The sequence below is a fragment of the Pristis pectinata genome, chromosome 17, assembly GCF_009764475.1.
Source record: "Pristis pectinata isolate sPriPec2 chromosome 17, sPriPec2.1.pri, whole genome shotgun sequence".
Taxonomy (NCBI): domain Eukaryota; kingdom Metazoa; phylum Chordata; class Chondrichthyes; order Rhinopristiformes; family Pristidae; genus Pristis; species Pristis pectinata.
This window is the reverse complement of record NC_067421.1, coordinates 20,482,147-20,503,638: the sequence shown is the minus strand read 5'-3', so window position 1 is coordinate 20,503,638 and position 21,492 is coordinate 20,482,147. Positions and strand designations below refer to the sequence as shown.

The 21,492-nt window shown below is 38.5% G+C and overlaps 1 protein-coding gene across 1 annotated transcript; it reads right to left on the bottom strand.

Moving 5' to 3' along the window:
* Positions 1-198: 198 nt before the first annotated feature.
* slc8b1 (solute carrier family 8 member B1) lies at positions 199-21,376 on the bottom strand. The gene is made up of 16 exons (XM_052032362.1): positions 21,279-21,376; positions 20,669-20,877; positions 17,837-17,989; positions 14,049-14,101; positions 13,028-13,084; positions 9,755-9,861; positions 8,587-8,754; positions 8,346-8,456; positions 7,773-7,829; positions 7,338-7,474; positions 6,579-6,720; positions 4,069-4,190; positions 3,031-3,184; positions 2,556-2,636; positions 2,410-2,474; positions 199-1,074 (listed from the first exon to the last, which is right to left on the bottom strand). Exons 1-16 carry the CDS (start codon positions 21,346-21,348, stop codon positions 886-888), a joined length of 1,875 nt encoding a protein of 624 aa, XP_051888322.1. The 5' UTR covers positions 21,349-21,376; the 3' UTR covers positions 199-885.
* Positions 21,377-21,492: the final 116 nt, after the last annotated feature.

Genomic DNA, 21,492 nt, shown 5'->3' with positions numbered 1-21,492 from the left:
TGGGGGAGAAGAAAGAGGGAAGGAAATTAGTTCCACACCACGTGAAGCATGTTGTGACCTTGCATCTACAACGCAAGAAAAACAAAACAAAAAAATGTTGAAATCCAGGCCCTAGTTTTTTGTAAAAATATTCACCTTGTCATCTTGTGGAAATGGAAAATAAATGCGCATCAAGCACCAACTAGTTATGCAGAAACACTTAAATATTAAAATTTATTTCACAAATAAAAAGTTGTACAACAGCAATTTATCATGGAATGTAAAATTCAGTTCTGAAGTCAAGCATGGTGCACAGGCTGCACAAACTCTACAGCAAATCTTATTTGAAAAATTATTTCCCTTCGTTCCCATTCCAATCAGGAAGTGTCAAGATTTGAGACAACTTAAAAAAAAATTATGTACAATAGTGCAAAAAGGTGCTTAATTACTCAATTCGTAAACTAGTGAAGTGCAAGATCAGGAGATCTGCACTCTCTAATCCAAGTGAGTGACTGAATTCCAGCTTCAGTAATAGAGACTTGTGGTGAAAAAAAAGTTTTTCTTTAAGGGGGTGGAAAAACATTTTTGCAAAAGTAGCAACGGTCCTTGCATTCCATTAGTGCTCAGTGTTTTATGGTCCATAATCAAGTGAAGCAGCCTCTGTTCATAGAATACTTTAACTTCTTTCTCAATCTCAGACATACATAAACACTAATTGGCAATTCTGTTAAACAAGAGATTTGAAGTCAAAAGTAATGTGCAAATTCTGTTTAGTATCTTTTCTACCCACCGTCCAGCTAAATATTTAGTTTCAGATATCTGACAGAAGACTATAATTTAAACAAAACTGTGTACAAAATGTGCTAGAACAATTCATTTCCATCAGTCCATGCAAGGGAAACTATTTTAAATATGTATAATTTCAGCTTCAGTCAGTAGTGCTATTATAACAAATAATACATAAAATGAAACTAGAATAATTCCATATGACCGTGTGAATTTAAAACCTTGAAGTGGGATAAATACAAATGACATTACAAGACTTAAGCCCAGTGATCCAACTAGAATCCAATCCAGGAGGCCTTCACGTTTGATCTAGGAGAAAAATGAATTATGTAAAATTTCTACTAGTGCCAAATATACTACTATAAACTAATTAGGCTGTTGAACAAGTTTGAATGTACAATCAGAATTTTGCCTTCTGCAAATGAAACCAAAATTATGGATTTGTCCAAAGGTCATTTTTCATAAAGAGGAACTCTGCTAGAGATTGTGGCACGTGCTTATTAAGCATGTTTATGTGATACTAAAATTCTAGCAATTGACATCTAAAACAAAGCCAATAAGCCATTTCAATTTACCAAATTTCAAGACATCAATCCATTAAAAAAAAACTTAATTTCCTGCCAGTATCTGACTTTTAAACTTTAAAACCATACAACTTATGCAGCTGTAGTATTAAAAGGGATGATAAGCAACTATGACTTCAAATGAATCAGTCACATTCACATTAAAATGAATCACATCTGCCCACAGTTCAGGAAATACCACTTTTGAATGTCATATCTGATCCATAGGAGCATTTAAAAATACTCTTGGCTACTCATCTCAAATCGCTGCTCCAGAGTCCTTTGATATGGTCCCCCTTGGAGGCTGTTCTTGCTTCATTCCATACTTGGTTAGCCAAAGCATTTCCATTAACGTCCACTTCCTCCATTATTTCCACTCTCCAGTCCCTCTTATTCACCTGCAAGGCTGGCATCATCCAAAGTCATGGGATCAGCTTTCACCATACCTAGCTCTCCCCTTTGACTGCTTTTGCAAAATCCAGCCTTCAGTTTTGCCTTCCAATTTATGGGTAAGCATTTCCAGAAATTACATACTTACCAATCACCCCATCCTCCTTTTCCTGAACACAACCTAAATCTGGAATAGTTTTATCCAGATCAGGGCTTCCAACCATATCCTTTGGTACACATCAGTGCTTAAAAACACCATCACCTTGGTATAAATGAGGATTTGGCTCAAGTGACTTGTATTCCCCTAGCTGATTCTGCCAGTATCCTGGCTTCCCTCCCATTCTAAACTTCTAAATCAATCAGAATTCTGCTGCCCACATTGCATCCCAAACTAAGTCCTAGTTGCTCTTTACCCTTATTTGAAAGTCCTGTACCCACTTGAGCCTAATCTGCTTTTGCCCTGGATGTTAAAAGCTATTCAGTATCCCAAAACTAAATAGTTCTAAATTTTGACCAGCTCATTGTCTACATTTCCCCTCCCATTTAATGCCTATAACTCCTACCTTCATGCACTCAAGAGCTGCTAGTTTATGATGGAAGACAATGGGAGAAAAAGGTTAAAAACAGGTTCATATTTTCTAAAACCATAGAAAGATAGTACCAAGTGTACAAAGCAAGAATTGGCACATACCTCAAGAATGTTATTATTGTAGGGCATTTCAATTAGAGAGCTTAGGCCAATACCAAACAGCATATCTACAATGGAATTAAGGAACCATACAACTTTGAATAGCCTTTAGAATCCAAATACAGAAACCCCCAAATCGAAAAGGATACTAAATATTATCCCCCCAAAGCACGCAGCAATAGCCATACGTGGGTATCCTTGTCGGGCCACTGTGATGTCAGAGAACAAATCTGAAAAATAAGTCACATGAAACCAGCTTCAATCTCATTTTTCCACCCACTAATAAAATGCAAATTGATATGAATTTCTATAATACCACAATTTAACATTTTGTGCACAATTTTCGCAAAACAACAAAACCGCCAGCACAAAAACTTACTTCCTCTCACTGCCACTGCGTCAGACTGCCTTACCAAAAGCCAAGTCTGAGAGCATACAAATCTGTGGTTAAAGGGCAACTTCCCAAATTAGAAACTGCCTTAATATTCAAGGTGCCATTTACTTCAAGTGATTGTCTCCTCTCCCCACACCCCCCACCATGCTGTATTAGCACTACAGATGTATTGATCAGCTCCTGACAGCTCAAATTGACAGTCATTGCTTCCCTAACCAGACAAAACATACCTCCAATACTGTTTCCCCAGGCAAGTAACGTCAATCCCAGAACAGTATTACTCAGGTTAAAAATGATTCCAATGGAGCGCAAAAGATTGACGATCTCAATAGCTATACTGTTGATCAGTATGATGCTGAAGAAAAACCCAACAAAAGCAAATACCTGAAACAAAACAAATTTATAATCAAATCTGCATGTACTGAAATGTTGACCTTGAAACGATGCAGTTGTACACAAACCTTCACCCATATTAAGCATTGACCCATGTCAAGTTCCAACCAAAATGGTTACAAATAAAATCATAATTTTAAATGACAGCAAAAAGCCAAAAGTGGGGACAAAAAGTCAGATGGTCAAAGTTTGATTTAGTGAAAGGTGTACTCAAATTACAAAAAAATGATTTTTCAGATGGAGTATTTGAATTTAATGTTTGAGAATGAAACTAATTAAAAGTCAGAAGTGTTCAAAAGATTAAAAGCATGAATACAAGAATTGATACAAGAACCAGGTCAAGAACAATATAGCTGGAGGTCCACGAAAATCTATAAACCAAGAATCTGTCTAAAACCAAGCTGAATAAATGAAAGTGTACTGTAGGATAAAGCAAAGCAATATTAAATAGGAGGACAAAATGAACGAACAATGAACACTAAAGGTAAATTGTTGCACCATAAAAACATAGCCACCAATTCATTGCAATTGAAAAACTTAATTGGTTCATAGCTAATCACATTGACACAAGTAGAATATACAGAATTAAGTAGTTTTCCCATTAAGTTTGCACTTCAGTTTAAGAACAGTTAAAGTAGTTGTAAATTCAATACACTTTAATGTGTATATATATCAAAAACTAGAAATAAAAAGCTCATTTCCTGTATTGTAGGCATAGTAAGATTCCACCAATGTACTGGTTGTGTTAGAAAGATTGTACTGACTTCCTCCAACAGTAAAGGAATTTTTGGAATGCAATTTGGAACAGATGAATGAAACCATCTGGTGGATGTTTACATTAAGGCAGTTGTACAAAATCTGGATTGATGGCTTACACAGTGAAACTTCGGCGGTTCCTCATTCTTTGTGGAGAAGAAAATTATAGCTGCTAAAATCAACGTAACCACCAGAACAACACCCCATACAGGATACTGGCCATGGATGAGAAGTAATCCATCTAAACGAAAAAAAAACAACTTCAGTTTACACACAAGATCATTTAACTAAGAACAGCTAATATTGCTGCAAGATCATTCAGATTAGAAATGCATCTCCATAATTGATACAACCAGTGCAGCATATTGAAGTTCAATGAGTCATAAGGTACTTCTATTTCTCCACCCTCAAATAAGCCTATTCTACTATTACAGAAACAATCTTGCCTTGTGTACACCTTTCCAATCTGATAACCATGTATTGTGATTCCACTGATCATCCAAAAATCTGTCTTGAATATAGTCACCAAGCATCCTCAGGATAGTTTCAAAGATTTACAATCTAAATTTGATGGGCCAATCTTACTCTTCAAAGGGCAAACCCAATCCCAGATCAACCAGGCAAAATTTTGCTGTGCCAATGGACAAATTTATGCATTTAAAGAAAACAGAACCCAAAAGGTACACTTGTTCTTCAGATACAGAAACCAAAACTACTTAGTACTCCAGCTGTGATCTCAGTCCTGATCAACTGTGGTGGGGATTTCTTTATATTTGTATTCCAATCCCCAAGAAGTAGACTCAACTTGTTGCAGTAGCTGCACTTTCATAAAAAATTGTGGATTGTTGCTGTCATTGATAAGATCCATCCCTTGAATCAACTGGCCTTCAAGACCTCAGGTGTTGAGTGTTAATTACATTGAGAGCTGTAGAATTACATAACCAGGCAAGTTTCCTTCTCCGAAAGAAGTTAGTGAACTAGGTATTCCAAGCAACAAACAGCTTAGTGTAGATTTTTGTGGCACTATGGATGTTGTGCCAACTAGGAAGTAACCCACTTATTCCAGTTTGTTCCTAACCAATCGTCTTTCCATGCCAATAAGCCACACCAACCCCATACTTTATGGACCATTCATTTCCCCATCTGCACCCCCACCACTGCGCAACCCCCCCCGTGAGGAAAGTCTGAGGTAGTCTGTACCTTTTGCTGGAAAGAAAATACAAAAGAAGGATCCCAATGAGTCTTTATGGGAAAGAGGATTCATTAATTGAAGAATCCTGCAAAGGACAGCATCCAAGATAAAGCAAGGAAACAACATTTGGGACAGTGATTGGGTGTCATGATCAAATCTGACAAGAGCCATGTTACTTCATGTGAGAAAGTCAATTCCATTTGTTTTGGAGCAGAGTCATACAACAGAGAAACAAGCCCTTCAGTGCACAGGTCCATGCCAACTTTGTACATTTTATTCACCCATATTCCCATCCATTCAGGCCCCCCCTTCCCCTACTAAGATTCTCCCACCCACCTAAACATGAGGTGCAATTTAGTGTTCAATTAACCTATCAACCCAGCTCTTTGGGATGCAAGAGGAAACCAAAGCACCTGGGGGAAAACCCAGTCATAGGAAGAACATGGAAACCCCACACAGTCAGAGGTCAGGACTGAATCTGGGTCACTAGAGTGTCAAGCAGCAATGCTAGCTGCACCACTATGCTGCCTTGACACTTTTTCCACACTTATTGCCCAGAAGAATCCACAGAAAATAACATTTAACCTTGAGATAAATGTATAAGTGTCCAAAAAAGGAAAATAACTATTGACCCAATGGATATCAACATATTGGCCTCACCCCATTTTATTCTCCATTGGAAATGGAGATCATTATAAGAGACCACAATCTGAATTTACCATGACAGATTTAAAATTCCTCTGCTACCCACCATAGCTTTTAGCCATAAGGTTCAGCCAGGGTTAGTCAAAAGCAAGCAATTTCCATTTGAAATATTCCCATCTTAAAATCATTCATGACAGTATGGCACAGAATAGAAATCCAACTGCAGTGTTTTAAGAAAAAAATTTTAGGACCTATATTTAAATTAGCAACATTTAAAACTAGCTAGTTTCCAAATTCTACAGAGTAATATTAGCAGTTTACAATCAGTCCATTGACTGCAATAGTCATGCTCAAAGTACATTAGCTTAGCTGTAATCAAGTAGCAAAAGACCAATTTTTTTTATTATATGCAATTTAAAAATCCTGTTCACTTACAATAGAACAGCATTTGTAAAAAAGTACTTCTGGTGTTAATTATATCAATGAGTGAGCATTGAGGTTAGAAAACCAGCAACAAAATGCAATTGCATTAGTTGCATAAATTCATAAAATCTTCCTCTTTTGACATGTTTTATTTTGAAGAAAATGTAAATGCCAAAGCAAACAACATTATTAATGTTCCCTCTAACAGTACTAGTCAGACACATCTAAGAGTTTTGGAAATTAGCCACACTTCTCAATTTGAGATGTCAAATCTCAACCAGAACCACCCCAGTTTTGACTGCCCTTTGCTAGATGTCTTTTCTATGTTTGGATCACCATGCTAACAAAGTTAAAACAAAAAATTCTTACAATGGCCAGATTTAAATGCAAGGATGCAGACAAGTGAGCCAGTAACTATTTGTAGACAGTTCAGAGGGCGCTTCCAGTTGTGGTCATCTTGATCAAAATCAACCACGGGAACACAAAGCAGAAGCAGAAACTCTATTGGCAGCTGGAAGAGAGAAAAAACAAGAGACTTTATGTTAATGTAATTAGACAAACTACTAGTCTAAAAATGAGGAAACTAAACCAAGACAGGTGGAGGGAGGAGAGGGATGGGGTAAGGAAAAAAAAAGCAAGACTGGAAACCAGCCACCAACAACTAATGGAAAAATACATGACTAAATTCAGTTCTGGAAAATAAACAGATGGTTTGGCTAGCAATGACTAACTAGCATGCTGAAGCTTCAAATGTCTGGGATTGTGGAGAGAAGGGGAGGGAGAGACAGCTCATTTATGACAACTAAAAAATTTGCCCAAGTTATTTGAGGACATCAAAACCATCTATTTGACAAACTTAATAGCCCAGAATGTAGCATCTCCAATTATAACATCACTTCCCTTTTGTCTTAAGCAAATAAATCAAATAGTAAGCAAAGTTCAGCAACTCAGGGCAGAATGCATTAAAAACTGCCTCAATGCCTGCAAATTAGGATTAAGCTTCAAGAATTTTACTGCCATCTCTAGGTATACAAACACATTCCAGTTTTTTTTTTGCAGTAGTATTAAGTTAATATCCTCTCCCAACACAAAACAGTCTCCTTGCAGATGTAAGGAAATCAGAATTACCTTCAGGCATTTGAAAATCTTCCAGGGCAAACGTTTCCTCCTCCATTTTTGAAAGTCAATGGGATTAAGAGAGTCCAGCAAAATGGATTTTGTAGATTTGGATTCTTCTGTTTCAATTAATGATTGATACTCGCTTGCTGAGGAAATAAATTCTAGTCAGAAATTCACAGTCTTGACTGCAACACCAAGGCAAAAGCAAAAGCCAATTGCAACCGGTCATTGAAGTGTCAGGTACGTTGTACCCCAATGGCCCAAGTAAGAAACTGCCCTTGCCACATGCCGACATACAAGGGTTTGAAAGTAGGGCACTGAAATAGCTCAACTTCAGTAAATTCTGCATATTATATTTGAAAACCATAAATAGTTCTATAGGACACTCGCAAATAAAAATGCAGAGAAAGCAGAAATCTAATTTTAGCTTAAGAAAATGCTTACAGTTTTCATGTATAGATCTCCTGATGCACGTTGGAAATGCATCCTCAGTGTCACAGACTGAAAAACAGAATTACATTGGTTACTACATCCTGCACAACATACAAATCTCAAGGTGACTTTTGTGGCACTAGTCATGGAGTATTGTCCCATACTGCAGCAGGTTAATAAAGCAGAATGATAAGCAGTAGTTGTTTACTGCTTCTTCCAACACAAAATGTGCTGTGGCACAAATCCTGGAGGAGACAAGATAGTGACACTAAAAGCAGAAGTCACTTCTCGTCTTTCAGAACAAAGTGATTTAAAATTATCACTACACAAAACAAGCCACCATACAAACTCTGCCTTCTTAAAATTAGTAAGATACAAATTTATGATGAGGATGTGCACTTCACTAGAACACTTCAATTAGGATAAAGCAAGTCCACTTCCTTTCCCCCCCACCCCACCTCTCACCCCCCCCAAACACCAAGTTATGTGGCTATAGCTTTTGTATAACATAGGGCAGACAGTCAATTTTGTGATTACAATTTGAAGTTGGAAATCAGTCAAGCACATGATTAGCAACTCACTTACTTTCCGAATGATTATTACAAAGGGAAGTATGTAGCTCGTTTTTGCTCTTCTGGTAAATTATGCTGCTAACGATCACCACAAACACATAAACTGCATACAGAGCCAAGTAACCTATGGAGATCAAGTGCAAAATTCATTTCACTACACAGTTTAAAAAAAATTACTGTAAAAGTTAATGGACAAGTTATCAGAAGCCAAAATCAGTTGACATTTATTCTTGAAATTTGAGCAAGTTTCTCACCAAGTGCTTGCCCCAAATCAATACTCCCATAGTAGACAACTAGGAAAGCCCAGAAAACTGCTGCCATATAGAATATTACATCTCGAAGAAAGGGTCTCGATGCTACTGTAAATGGTCTTGCAAAGCCAACACCTCCAGCAACAACTGTGGTCACAAATATACCAGCACCTGCAAAATAGTGAGAAGTTTGAAACTTTAAAGTATTCAGAGCAACCGATTTCACTGGATCTCATTTATAGGATCTGTTGTAGGCCACATTATTCTTCAATGCATCATAAACTTTCTCTCCCCCTCCCCAAAAAGAAAAGCAAATTGATCAAAATCCTTCACTCCCACCCCAAGTATGACACCCTAAGCTGAACACAATACCTCTACTGTGGCCAAATCAGGTGCTTTATGAAATGGTTCCTCATAACATTGAGGAGGAATTACATTGTGCCTCTACTTAAAACCAGGAACTATGATTGTTTAAAGCAACAATACTCATCTTTCCCTCACTTCCTCCCCCCATCACCAGAATTTCTAATTTATACTGCCTCTCTTCTTTCTCCTCCCCACAGTTCACTATCCCGCCAAGAAGCATTATATGTCAACTGCACATCCAAGCATAAAAATGCATACATCACATGTCCTTCATTGACCTTCTTACTAAAAGAAAGTCAAGTAAATTGTCTAATAAACCTTTAGCACATCCACGCTGGCTTTCTCCAAGTCAATCCACTTGTCCAAATGTTTACTCATTCTGACACTGCTTTTAAAGAAGTTTCTCCACCACTATGGCCAAACTGCCCAATCTCTGAACCTCTCAAAAGGGAGTGATATTTGCATTTGTCCTCCACCCCCCAATTGTTCATTTACCCATGAAGCCTAGAGTCCAACTTCTGGGCCAGATCTGTTTCCACTCAAATGGTCCTTCTCCAATTATATTTACTATGGTCTACACCCTTTTCCATAGGGATTCTAAACATTGTGATATTATGATTGCCATTTCCAAATTGTTTCCCACACTGATACTGGATCCAATTGGACATTTCCCAGAATGAAGTCCAGCAATGCCATCTTTCATGTTGGGCCAGAAACATTCTGATCAAGTTCTCCAAATGCATTTTGTTTAAAAGGCAATAACAAAAAGTGAAACAAAGTGTACATAAATTAAAAGGCAACTTACCAAACAAAGCTCCAATTGCCAGGTTTGCTGTTCTAGAATCAGAAAAGGCTGCGATTGCACTGAATAGGTCAGGAGCTCCATTACCAAGGGCAAGGAAAGTTACACCATGAATAAAACAGTCAAGGACAAGTGATACAGATGTCAAACATTTTTACAAGAAACCTCAATTACCTTGTGGTTAAAATGTGGGCCTTTGGGTAAACAAGTTAGTGGTGAAAATTTGGGCACAGCCCAACATGAACAATCTTAAAATCAGTAAACTGACACTAAATATGAATTGTTACAAAGATACCCAAGTTGTCAGACAAGTTGAAAGGTTATTTCAAAGACATCCCTTCAAAATGGTCATTGGTCATCTTTTTGACTTGCTTGCCCATCTCTTTTCAAAATAGTGCAGGTACAAATTTTAAAATTTAAGTGCAAGAACTTACACTATGATAAAAGATGCAATTAAATACTTCCAGACAACTTAACCAACTATACGTCCTGGCAACTTTGACCTGGTCTTTAAAGGTTTATATTGCCTTCAAATTTTTCACTCAATCATCCAGATAGGTATACAAAGAAATACTCAAAACAGAAGGTAGAGGACAATAATTACACCTAGTCAAACATCTTAGGTGGGAGTGGGATCTGGTACAAATCCATCAATAAGATCAGCAGCAAGCAATGCAATCTGGAATTTGCACATTGTTACATCCAAAAATCAACAACTTTTCCTGTTGTGGAATTTGAAGATTCCTAATATTTGTCAAATATGTATTAGGACCATCTAGGTCCAAGGTATAAAAACAAAAGCAGCTGAACAATGGAAGTCAACTGTTGATATTAGAATAACATTCAAAGGCAATAGCTTGCAGCTGAACAAAGCAGCAAGTGAGAAGGGTTTGTCCCAAGTGGGGAAAAAGGATCGATTCAGAAATGATATAGGGTGTTTGATTTTGGACAAATACATTAACTGCACCCTGATTACTGTGGAGCTGAAGAAAATCCTTACTCATTAACTTGATCTCAAGCAAACAGCTGGGCAAGGTATCAGAAGTCTTGCTGACAGAAATTCAGGAGGGACAGCAGGAAGATGAGGAATGAGCACGACCAGGATCATGAACAAGGCAATTTCTAAATTCTAGAAGAATTCTAACTTTTAACAATGAACAATGACACTTGGATCAAAAGGCAAAATGATAATCAAAAATTAAGACAGTGCTAGAAATATTCAGGTCAAACAGAATTAGTGTTTCAGCTCAATAATCTTTCATCATTCCAATAAAAACATGTTTGATTTCTAACTTTATCCTTAAGGGGCAAGAACGGAGGTGGAGCAATTAAAGTGCATGGGTAGAGACAGACTGAATAAGTTTATGCTACTGACTGACAAAAGCGCAAAGTCTTGCATTAATTGGATTTCACATCTTCACCACCTTTTATTAGCCACCACCACTTGTGGAATTAGGTCTTTCTTCATCTCCACCCTCAGACATTCCCTTAGTTACAGAGGGGGGGAACAAAGCTAGAAATTAAACATTTTTCTAGTTCTCATAAAAAAGCTCATCAGCCCAAACAGCAACATTCACTCCAAAGATGCTGCCTGACCCAAGTATTTCCAGTATTCTCTGGGGGTTTTAGTGATATTTAAATCATGCTCAATGGGAATCTTCAAAGCTATTAAAAATAGGGACAAGGAAGAGCCAAAATAATCAGGAGCACATCACATTTTATTCAATTTGACAAGTTTCAATTCCTTAGCCATGGTGAATATATTCCACTTAACTATTTGTGTAGATTACATGAAACTAAATGGCCTTGTCATTGAAGAAACATCCTGGCTGCAATGTTAAAGCTTTTTGCTCCTCAGCTAAACATTCCTTTAGCCAAGTTGTTCCATTTCAGCTGGAGCACTGGCATTTGTTACCTTTCTTATCCACACACAAAAACAGGGAGATATGGCCAATCCAAGTGATTCTGTTGGAAAAATGTCAGAAGGGGTCAAATGCGAGTCAGTGTGTTTTGATTTTTAAGAGGCTACTCAAACTTGTTTTTTTTTGCTGTACCATCAGCTCCATTTCAGATCTTTATCTTGGTACAAAATGCTGAGCAAAGTGCAAGTCAATGCCTTCAGAATTAAGCCAACGTTTGAATGAGGGCTTTTTGGGAAATGAGAAAGATGCCCTTCCCCTGGCTAGACTTGCACAATGGAAGTTTATGGTTGGAGGCCAATCATCTCAGCTCCAGGACAATGCCCCTTCTAGCCATCACATTCAGAATGGGGACATTCACTGACATTTCCAACATTTGCTGCTCAGTTCATCTCTCTTACAAGATTCGGACAAAATTAGGGCTATGCTGAATAAGTGATGCATACTATAAACATAGCAATTCATGATCTTAACACCTACCCTTTGTTCTTCAATAGTCAACCCTTCACAAGCATTATTTTGAGAGTGGCAGAGTGGGGTAAAAGTGGTTAAATAGAAACTTAACCATATCAGACACAGACTAAAGTGGCAACCACAGTCAGAAGACCAAATTCTTCAGTAAGTTCCCATCCAATTCAACACCAAAGCCTTCCCACCCATTGTCAAAAAGAAACTAGCAGTGTGAAGGATATTTTACATCTGCCTAGAATACATGGAACTGTAGTAACAAGGCACTGAAGACTAGTCAGGACAAAGTAACCTTAATTACTCCAGTGCACCATCTAAAAAGATGCACAACAATGACAAACCCACCTCCACCACCCAAAAGAACAAAAAACATTATTAAACATCTGCTGGCTACCCACCAGGTCACACACCTGTCCAATTGTTCCTTTGACTCTGGGTCAAATCCTAGAATTCCCTCCCCAACAATACTCTTGAACATATTACCATAGACAGCAGTTCAATCCATCCTCAGGTAAAAATCAGGGACGAGCAATAAATTTTAAGTCTTGCCAACACTACACTGATCCATTGAAAGAATGTGCAATAAAAAAATCAGCAAGAAACCCAAAACAAATTTGAGCCAAGAATTGGGCAATATTTATTTTTAATGGATATCTTTGAACCCCAAACGCAAACTCTGCCATTTTGAGAGTATTGATTACTTGCATTGTCAGATTTTTATACTTTGCACAAATACAAATATCTAAGTGTAGAAGTTACAACATTACCAGCCAGAATATAAAATTGGGCTAGTCCCATCTTAACATAGCATGCAATCTAAAGATTGTGTTCACCCAATAAGATTATGCTTTGAATACATCTAGATATTTAATAGGTGATAAAGGATACTGCCACATTATGTGACAACTTTAAACTTGTAGATATGGCAGCCAGGTTTGGGCAAAAGCTAAAAAAAAACACAAGGTAATAAGACTAAGAAATTTATGATCAGAACATTTAAGAACCCACAAATTACAGTTAACTTCACTAATAAGGAATAGAAACATGTTTTAAAAGGGAAGTGGCTGAATATTAGTCTATGGAGAAGTGGCAGATGCCTATACTTTCAGAAAACAGCACCAGCAGTATGGATCAAATAACTGCAGTGAAGCTATGGTGCCAGCCACCCTAGATTTAACTTGGAGAATATTCCAGAAAACAAACTTCTGATTTGTGAATAATAGGAATATTTGGAGAGCATGGAAAGAATCAAAGGGTGAAAACATTTCATGCACAAAACTGCACAAGCACATTTTATCACTGCATTCATCCAGGCGAGGCAGAGAATTAAATATTTGCTCATAGCAGGCTATGAGAATATGCTGCAGCTGAAATGCCCAGCTTCCCCTTTACTGCAATCTCTTTAGTATTGTGGAGCTACAGAACCAGACAAGCCCATTATGAACAGAACAGATTCAATCTCACCAAAATCTAGATTGGCTGGCTAACAATTCACTGCTACAAGAAGTGTTCAGAATTTGGGACAAATACTGCTTTCTAACAACATACAGAACTTTGTTCTGCATACGGTAGAGCCTGGAAGCCTAGAGCATTGGTAACATGCCTTGGACTGGAGCACAGAGAGCTCTACTTTGATGTCCAAGTAGTTTCAGAAATCTGACCTCAGTCAATTGACATCAACTGCACTATATTTGCAACTTCATTCAAGGGGAAAAAGTAAGGTTTTTCCAGCAACTTAAGAGTGGAGACCACTGAAAACATACTTGCAAATAAATCTTAAATGTCAATAATATACAGAGAACAAAATTGACAAAGTTACTTTGAAAATTTAGTATGCATGAAGAGTAGGCAAGTGTCACAGTAAAAGATTCAAGAAGAAACTAGATTAAGTGCCCAAAGACAAAACTTACAATTTTTCAGCTGTTATTCCAAGGAACATGAATAGATAGAACAACCATACTGCCTGTGTAAAACCAAAATATAAAAGATGCTATTCAGCAGAATGCTTCACTCAGTGCCTTCATTTAAAAATCCTACCCTTCAATATCAAACATTTGTCCAAATTCAAATCCATAGCCCTAAACAAATTAATGCAATTACCTGCATTTTAACCCATTTTACAACCCATGTATTTTGTTTTGCACTAATGTCAGTGGACAAGTTCTGCAAAACAAAAAAATTGATTCAATATTTCCCCTAAAAACAGGTTAAGAAAAGGATTCATCAAGCATAACCCAATGCAAAAAACAGAAAAAAGTTGTTTAACTCTTTTTTTTAATGCAGTTCTAAATAGAGCTAACAAGGTTTTGATGTACATCTTGTAAACCTGCAGTGCTACAAATGATTGCACAGAGCAAATCACATAATCAACAGTAAAGATCAATTCAAGACAATTAGATATTAATCAGCCACATTAACTGATAAATTCCCCATTGGGTTATTTCCAAACATTGCACAATTTGTGCTTCAAGATCAACATTGATCAATCCTGTGACAATGACTAATATGCTACTCTTCCCACAGCATGCATTCAATCATATATGCACAATCATTGGAAAAATTGTCACAAGCCAAAAGTAGGATTAGGTAACTTTAAAACAAAATAAAGTGGTGTGTGAGCTACTGCATCAACAATCCAAGAAATATCTGTTAATAATTCAGATTGCTGATGAAGAGGGGAGCCATGCCTAAGATCACAAGGCAACTGTTAAGATCTTAAAAAGAAACAGAAACAGTGTACAGTTAACCAAGGATAATAGGAGCTCTGGGTTGTTTAAAAAAAAAACAGCATGGTCTAAAGGAAAGCATAAAACCCATAGCAAGGTGGGATAAAGAGAAAAAATATTAAGCATTTTAAATGATTGTTGCTAGCAAGGCCAGAAATGGAAAGATAGTACAGTTGAATGCATGGCTAAAAAGCTGGTGTAGCAGGGAGTGCTTCAGATACCTGGATCATTGGGATCCATTCCAGGGCAGGGAGATGACTTGTTAAAGGACTGGTTGTACCCAAACTGGAGGGGCACCAATATCCTTGCAGGGAGATATGTTAGTGGTACTTGGGAGGGTTTAAACTAACATGGCAAGGGGACGTGGGGACCAGAGCTGTAGATCAGCAAGAGGAGGAATTAAGGGGAAGATTGAGGTTAGGTCAAGTCAGTCTAGTAGGAAGAAGGCAGGGCCAGGTCAATGAACACTATGGGAATACCAGTCTGAAGAGTATTTATTTTAACGCAAGGAGTATAGCAGGCAAAGCAGATGAGCATAGAGCCTGGTTTAGTACGTGGAACTACAACATTGTAGCCATTACAGAAACAATATAGAGAGAAGGGCAGGACTGACAGCTCAATATTCCAGAGTTTAGGAGTTTCAGTTATGACAGTGGGAGGTTAAAAAGAGATGGAGAGTTGCATCACTGATTAGGGAGAATGCCACAGCTGCACTGAGGAGACATCCTGGAGGACTCATCGAGCAAGGGCACATGGATAGTGCTCAGGAATAAGAAAGGTGCAGTCACTATGATGGGACTATCCTATAGGCCTCCTAACAGCCAGCTCATGAAAAGATTTAAAAACAACAGGGTTATTGTAGTGGGTGATTTTAACTTCCCTGATATTGACTGGGCCTCCCCTAGTGCCAGGGGCTTAGATGGGGCAGTATTTTGGGTGCATCCAGGAGGCTTTATTTAAATAGACCAACCAGGGCAGGAGCCATACCAGACCCTCTACTATGGAATGTCTAGCTAAGTGATTGAGGTTTCAGTGGGAAAGCACTTTGGGACAGTGACCATAATTCCAAAAGTTTTAAGATAGTTGCTGAAGGATAAGACTGGTCCTCAGGTGAAAGTGCTAAATTGGGGGAAGGCTAATTACAACAGTATCAGACAGGAACTGGTGAAAGTGGATTGGGAGCAGCTGTTTGAATGTAAAACCACATCTGACATGAGAGTCTTTTAAAGGCTAGTTGTTTGCATTCAGGACCAGCTTGTCCCTGGGAGGATGAAGGATAGAATGACAAGGTTTGAGAACATTGAATGACAAGATATATTGCAAGTTCAGGCAAAAAGAAAAAGCAAGCATATGGAAGGTTTAGGAAGCTAACTATCAGACAAGGCCCTTGAGGAAGATAAGGGAAGCAGGAAAGAAATTAAACAAGGAATTATGAGGGCTAAAAAGGGTCATGAAATGTCCTTGGCAAGTAGGTTCAAAGAGAATCTGAAGGCATGTTATACTTAAATTGGGAGCAAAAGGGTAGCTAGGGAAAGGAAGGGTCCACTCAATGACAAATGAGGGATTTGTGTATGGAACCAAAGGAAACGAGTGATGTCCTTAATGAGTACCTTGCATCAATATTCACCAAGATGGTGGTGGATCCATAGCAAGTTGGTAAATTGGATCCAAAATTGGCTTGTTCATTGAATACAGGAGGTTATGGTGGAGGTTCCTCACAAACCATCCCCCCCCCCCCCCCCCCCCCCCCCCCACAACAAAGGTCTGTGACCAGTGGTGTTCCACAAGGATCAGTGCTGGGACCTCTTGTTGGTAATATACATCAATAACTTGCATGAAAGTGTAGGTGGTCTGATTAGCAAGTTTACAGATGACACGAAAATGGTGTATATTGAGAAAGGTTGTTAAAAGATACAGTAGGATATAGATCAGTTGGAAATTTGGGCAGAGAAATAGCAGACAGTTGAATGCAGACAAGTGTGATGTGATGCATTTTAGGAGATAAAATGCAAGTGTACAGTAAATGGCAGGATCCTTCAGAGCACTGACGTACAGAATAATCTTAGGGTGCATGTCCATAGCTCCCTGAAGGTGGCAACAAGTTGATAGGGTGGTAAAGGAAGCATATGGCATGCTTGCCTTCATCAGTTGGGGCACTGAGCATCAAAGTTGGGGGCATCACATTGCAGCTATATAAAACTTCAGTTGGGCCATGTTTGGAGCATTGTGTGCAGTTGCAGTTGCTACATTACAAGGAGGATGTAGAGGCTTTGGAGAGGGTGCAGAAGAGAAGAGGTTCACCAGTATATTGCCTGGATTGCAGGGTAATAACTACAAGGAGAGTTTAAACAAACTTTGATTTTTTTTGCTGGAGTGTTAGAGGCCCGATAGAAGTATATAAAATTATGAGGCATGGATAGGGGAGATAGAGTCTTCCCCATGATGGAAATGTCAAATACTAAAGGGTATAGATTTAGGGTGAGTGGGGGAAAAGTTTAAAGGAGATGAGGCAAGTTTTTTTTTTACTAAAATATTGATTTATGTTCTAAAGGCTGAAGTTCAGATCAGAGGACTGAAATATGGCCAAGATGAAATGGAGCAAACTTACAACTTATTGATAGAAACTGCTAAGTTTTTAAATTCAAGACAGATCATAACACCCTCCTCTCAATGCACCATCTTCCAGCTGAAGATCTGGCCATAACAGGTCACTAGACTATAACACTGACACTCAAAACATGTTTAAAAATCAAACTTTAACCAGCACCTTGGGCCCCCCCAGTCACTCATCTCCATTTGAGCTGTTCCAGGTCAACCAGCAAGCAGATTCCTGGTGCAGGAGGAATCCAAAATAAAATTAAAGCACAAGAAGGAAATTGCCAGCAAAGAACAGTCAGCACATTTGAGACTTCCATATTTTGGTGGACATGCTTTTGCATTTACTCAATTTAATCAAAATAGGCAACACTTACATACAACACGATAGCCAGTGGCAGCAGACTGTGGCAAAACCCACAGACAGCTCCTTGGAGGTAGTCAATAAAGCCACTTCCAAACTTGCAGTCTTCATTGCCTTTTACAAATGAACACCACTGGGACCCATTCAGCTGTACTACATTGTGACACTAGAAAGGAAACAAAATATAGTTAGCAGATTCCGTTGTATTCAACATTATGTTAAAAATACCATTCTTTCCATTACTCGGTGCGCTCAAAGCGTCAGCGTTGACTGCCATACACAAAAGTTCCTCCAGCACTGTGTATTGCTCCAGATTCCAGCAGCTGCATAATTTCTTGTGTCTCAACTTTGACAGCCAGCCATGTTGATAAAATGGTAGGGGGACTTTAAAATAATACTTCTTAGTGGCAGGGAGAAGTTATGGGTTTCTGTATTCATTCACATTATGGATTGTCCATATAGCAAGGTTAAAGGTTTAAAAATCATTGCACTGGGTGAAGAAGATTAGAGTTTGGATTTGTTTTTGCACACCCCCCAAAAAAAGTGAGCAAGACAAGGAAGTTTACCAAATTCTTTAAAGTTAACACTTTACAGGTGTTCTGGCAGAATTTAAGTTTGCCCAAAATGCACCCATCTTTTTAAATGATACTATTCCCATCCCAGTGAGAATTTCCACTCCAGATACTTTCAGCAGGGCACTTCAGTGCAGCACCAAGGGACTGACAGAACTTTGAACAGAAGGTTAAAGTAAGGAGAGTTTGAACATTCAGTTAATATCTAGACGTCAAATAATATTCAAAAGAGCAGGGATATTTTGGGCGATACTCAACCAGCAGAGAAATCCTGAAAGGTTTTACTCTAGTTTGTGGGACCTTGCCATTTGAAAGTTGACTGCCATATTACCAGATCACTTCATTGCAAAGTGGTTCTCAGCCAACATGCAGAGGCTGTGAAAGATGCAATAAAATGAAATCTTGTGTTTTTAAAATCAAATGGCACATTCGAACCAGGACACCAATAGAAAGAGTACCAATTAAGATTAAGAAAAATACACCATATGGAAATTTTAGATTATTCAAAACAGATATTCAAGTATTGAAACCAGTCAAAACAAAAACTTACTGCTCATTCTTTGGTATGGCATACAATTTAGTTTTGACATTTCCTACATTAGTATTATTAATATGGCCAGCTGTCTACATACTAATCAAATTTCTTAAGCTAGGAGATAAGTAGACACTAATTAATTTGTTATAACAAGATATGGCATGGCAAGAATAAATCAAGACAGCAACTGCAAGAAATGCCATTTTTTATTTTCCTTATGACAAGGGCATTAGCCCATCAAGTGCCATCTCTCAGCATTCCCATTGCCCTGTGTACTTCTATGCAAGATATCTTCTCTCATGGTAATGAACTCCACCCTAAACCCAATAATTTACAGTAGCCAATTAATCAACCAACAAATCTTTGGTATTCCAGGGGGAAAATGGGAGCACTCAGGAAGTCTGCAGGGAGAACATGCAAACCCACGGACAGCACTGGGGGCCAGGATCAAACTAGAGCTGTGAACCAGCAGCAGTACCTGCTGCACAATTGTACAACCAGTGCAAAGAAACATCTTGTAGCTGCAAAGTTCAGCCAGCCAAGATAATGGTAGAAAGATATATTACAGGAAAATTAATTTTTAAACTGCTGCTACAGTTATAGGATATAGATTGTGGGAACGTAGCTGCTGCTTAGCAACTGACAAGCATTATTGCAGACAGATGGCCAGCTGCTGACAACAACATTCTCACAAACCAGACTTACCAGTTTATCTAATTACTTCAAGAAAAAACAAGTCATCTATAATTTAGCTGACTGTGTAGTGAAATTTGGAATATTTATAGTATTCAAGAAGTAAACAATCTAGGACATTTGTGCAAACTGCAACCAGCTTCCTGACCAAGGAAAAGTGTTTTGCCACCACTTAACTAGGATACATTTACGAATTCAGATCTTTATAAATATCATTGGCACACTGCTCTCCGCCCACTATTGGCATTAGATAACATGGTTCAATATCTGTTCTTAGTTCTAACATGCCTTAGTTATTAATTGCAAGGATTAATAAAACCAAGTTTAACTAATGCATCAGATCAAATCATTCACCCCACCCCCAATACAAGATCAAATCTTACACTCCCACAACATCAACATGGCAAGAAGCCAAGGTTGACTACCATAAACATTGGGCAGGACACTCCTCTACTCTGCAAATAGCACTTTCTGATCATACAAAGTACAGCACAATACAGGCCCTTCGGCCCACAATGTTGCGCCGCCCTTTAAACCTCACCTAAGACTATCTAACCCTTTCCTGCCACATATCCCTCTATTTTAAATTCCTCCGTATGTCTATCTAGTAAACTCTTGAACTTGACTAATGTACCTGCCTCCACCACCACCCCAGGCAGCGCATCTTGCCTCCACCCCAGAGACAGCTTAGCACATCAACAATAGCACATCCCCATTGCTACAATGAAGTGCCAATCTTATGATCTTTCTAATTCGGGAAGAACACTATCAACCATAATTGCTGCAGTAGCACTGAAGGCAAGGACAGACCTTTACGTTAAGGTAGGATGTTCAAGAAGGATCATACAATCAATTGTAAGAAATCAAAACTAATTTCCAACTTCGGTTAGGTCAGAAATCAGAATGGAGAGAAAGAAAGCTAGATCGTGGTAGTTCTTTAACTCGTGAAGTTAACTCATTACAAAAAAAGTGCAAAAAGATGATTTTAAAAGAAATACTTCAAGTTATACAAGATTACTATGAAAACATTTTGGTCAGCTCGTACAGGAAATACCTCCATTGACCGACTAGTCTCTTCAAGCAGACTAAGCGAGCTTGCATTAGAAGTATTTCCAGACGGATGAGGCTCAGCTATTCCAGCAACGTTTGCAGGGGGATGTGATTCAGCCGCCCGCAAGGGCTCACGTGTATGACAGTCGGCACTCCGGAGCCAGAGAAGCCAGCAGATCACAACAGCATCGCCTGCCTTCATGGCTGTTGTTCAGTCCAGAGAAAGAACAAGAGTTAATGGACTTTCAATTTCCAGTTACCACTCTGTATTGATTAACCTTAAAAGATTAGGAAGTCGTTCAAGAAAAGCTCGTTATCGTAACATAAATGAACTCAGAGAACGTTTCCATCGCGGATTTAGAAATAGCTGACTTGTTCAGTTCGCTCAAGCGACGTATAGAGAAAATACATCTGGGCTACAGCTCCGTTCAGACCTCAGTACTTACACCAGGAAGTAAATACTATAATAAATACATGTAAAGGGGAAAATTTAAACTTGTAGTTCCTATACATTTATAAAATCAGAACAGTTCTAGCCCTTAACCAGTGTTTTCTCCATAAGTAACCATATTTCCCCCTCCTTGAAAAGGAACGGGAGCACTTACTAATGCAACAACCAACCCGCTTCACGCTCCCAGAAAAAATCGCCACTAATAATCCTTCAGTCCAACTCATGACCTCGTCGCCCTCCCCCTATTCAAATCAGTTCACTTCCAATTAATGCACGAGATCAGAAAGAAAGCAACATTGGCTCAGTTTACGTTTCCATCTGCGACCCCCTCCAACGTGAAAACATCACGCATTAAAGCAGGCATGGTT

Coding starts and splice junctions, on each gene's coding strand:
- slc8b1 (XM_052032362.1), bottom strand. CDS start 21,348: ATGAGTTGGACTGAAGGATTATTAGTGGCGATTTTTTCTGGGAGCGTG. Junction 7,830..8,345: donor TTGTAATAATCATTCGGAAA/GTAAGTGAGTTG, acceptor TCTGTTTTTCAG/TCTGTGACACTGAGGATGCA. Junction 2,475..2,555: donor CTTTGGGGGGATAATATTTA/GTATCCTTTTCG, acceptor ATTCCATTGTAG/ATATGCTGTTTGGTATTGGC.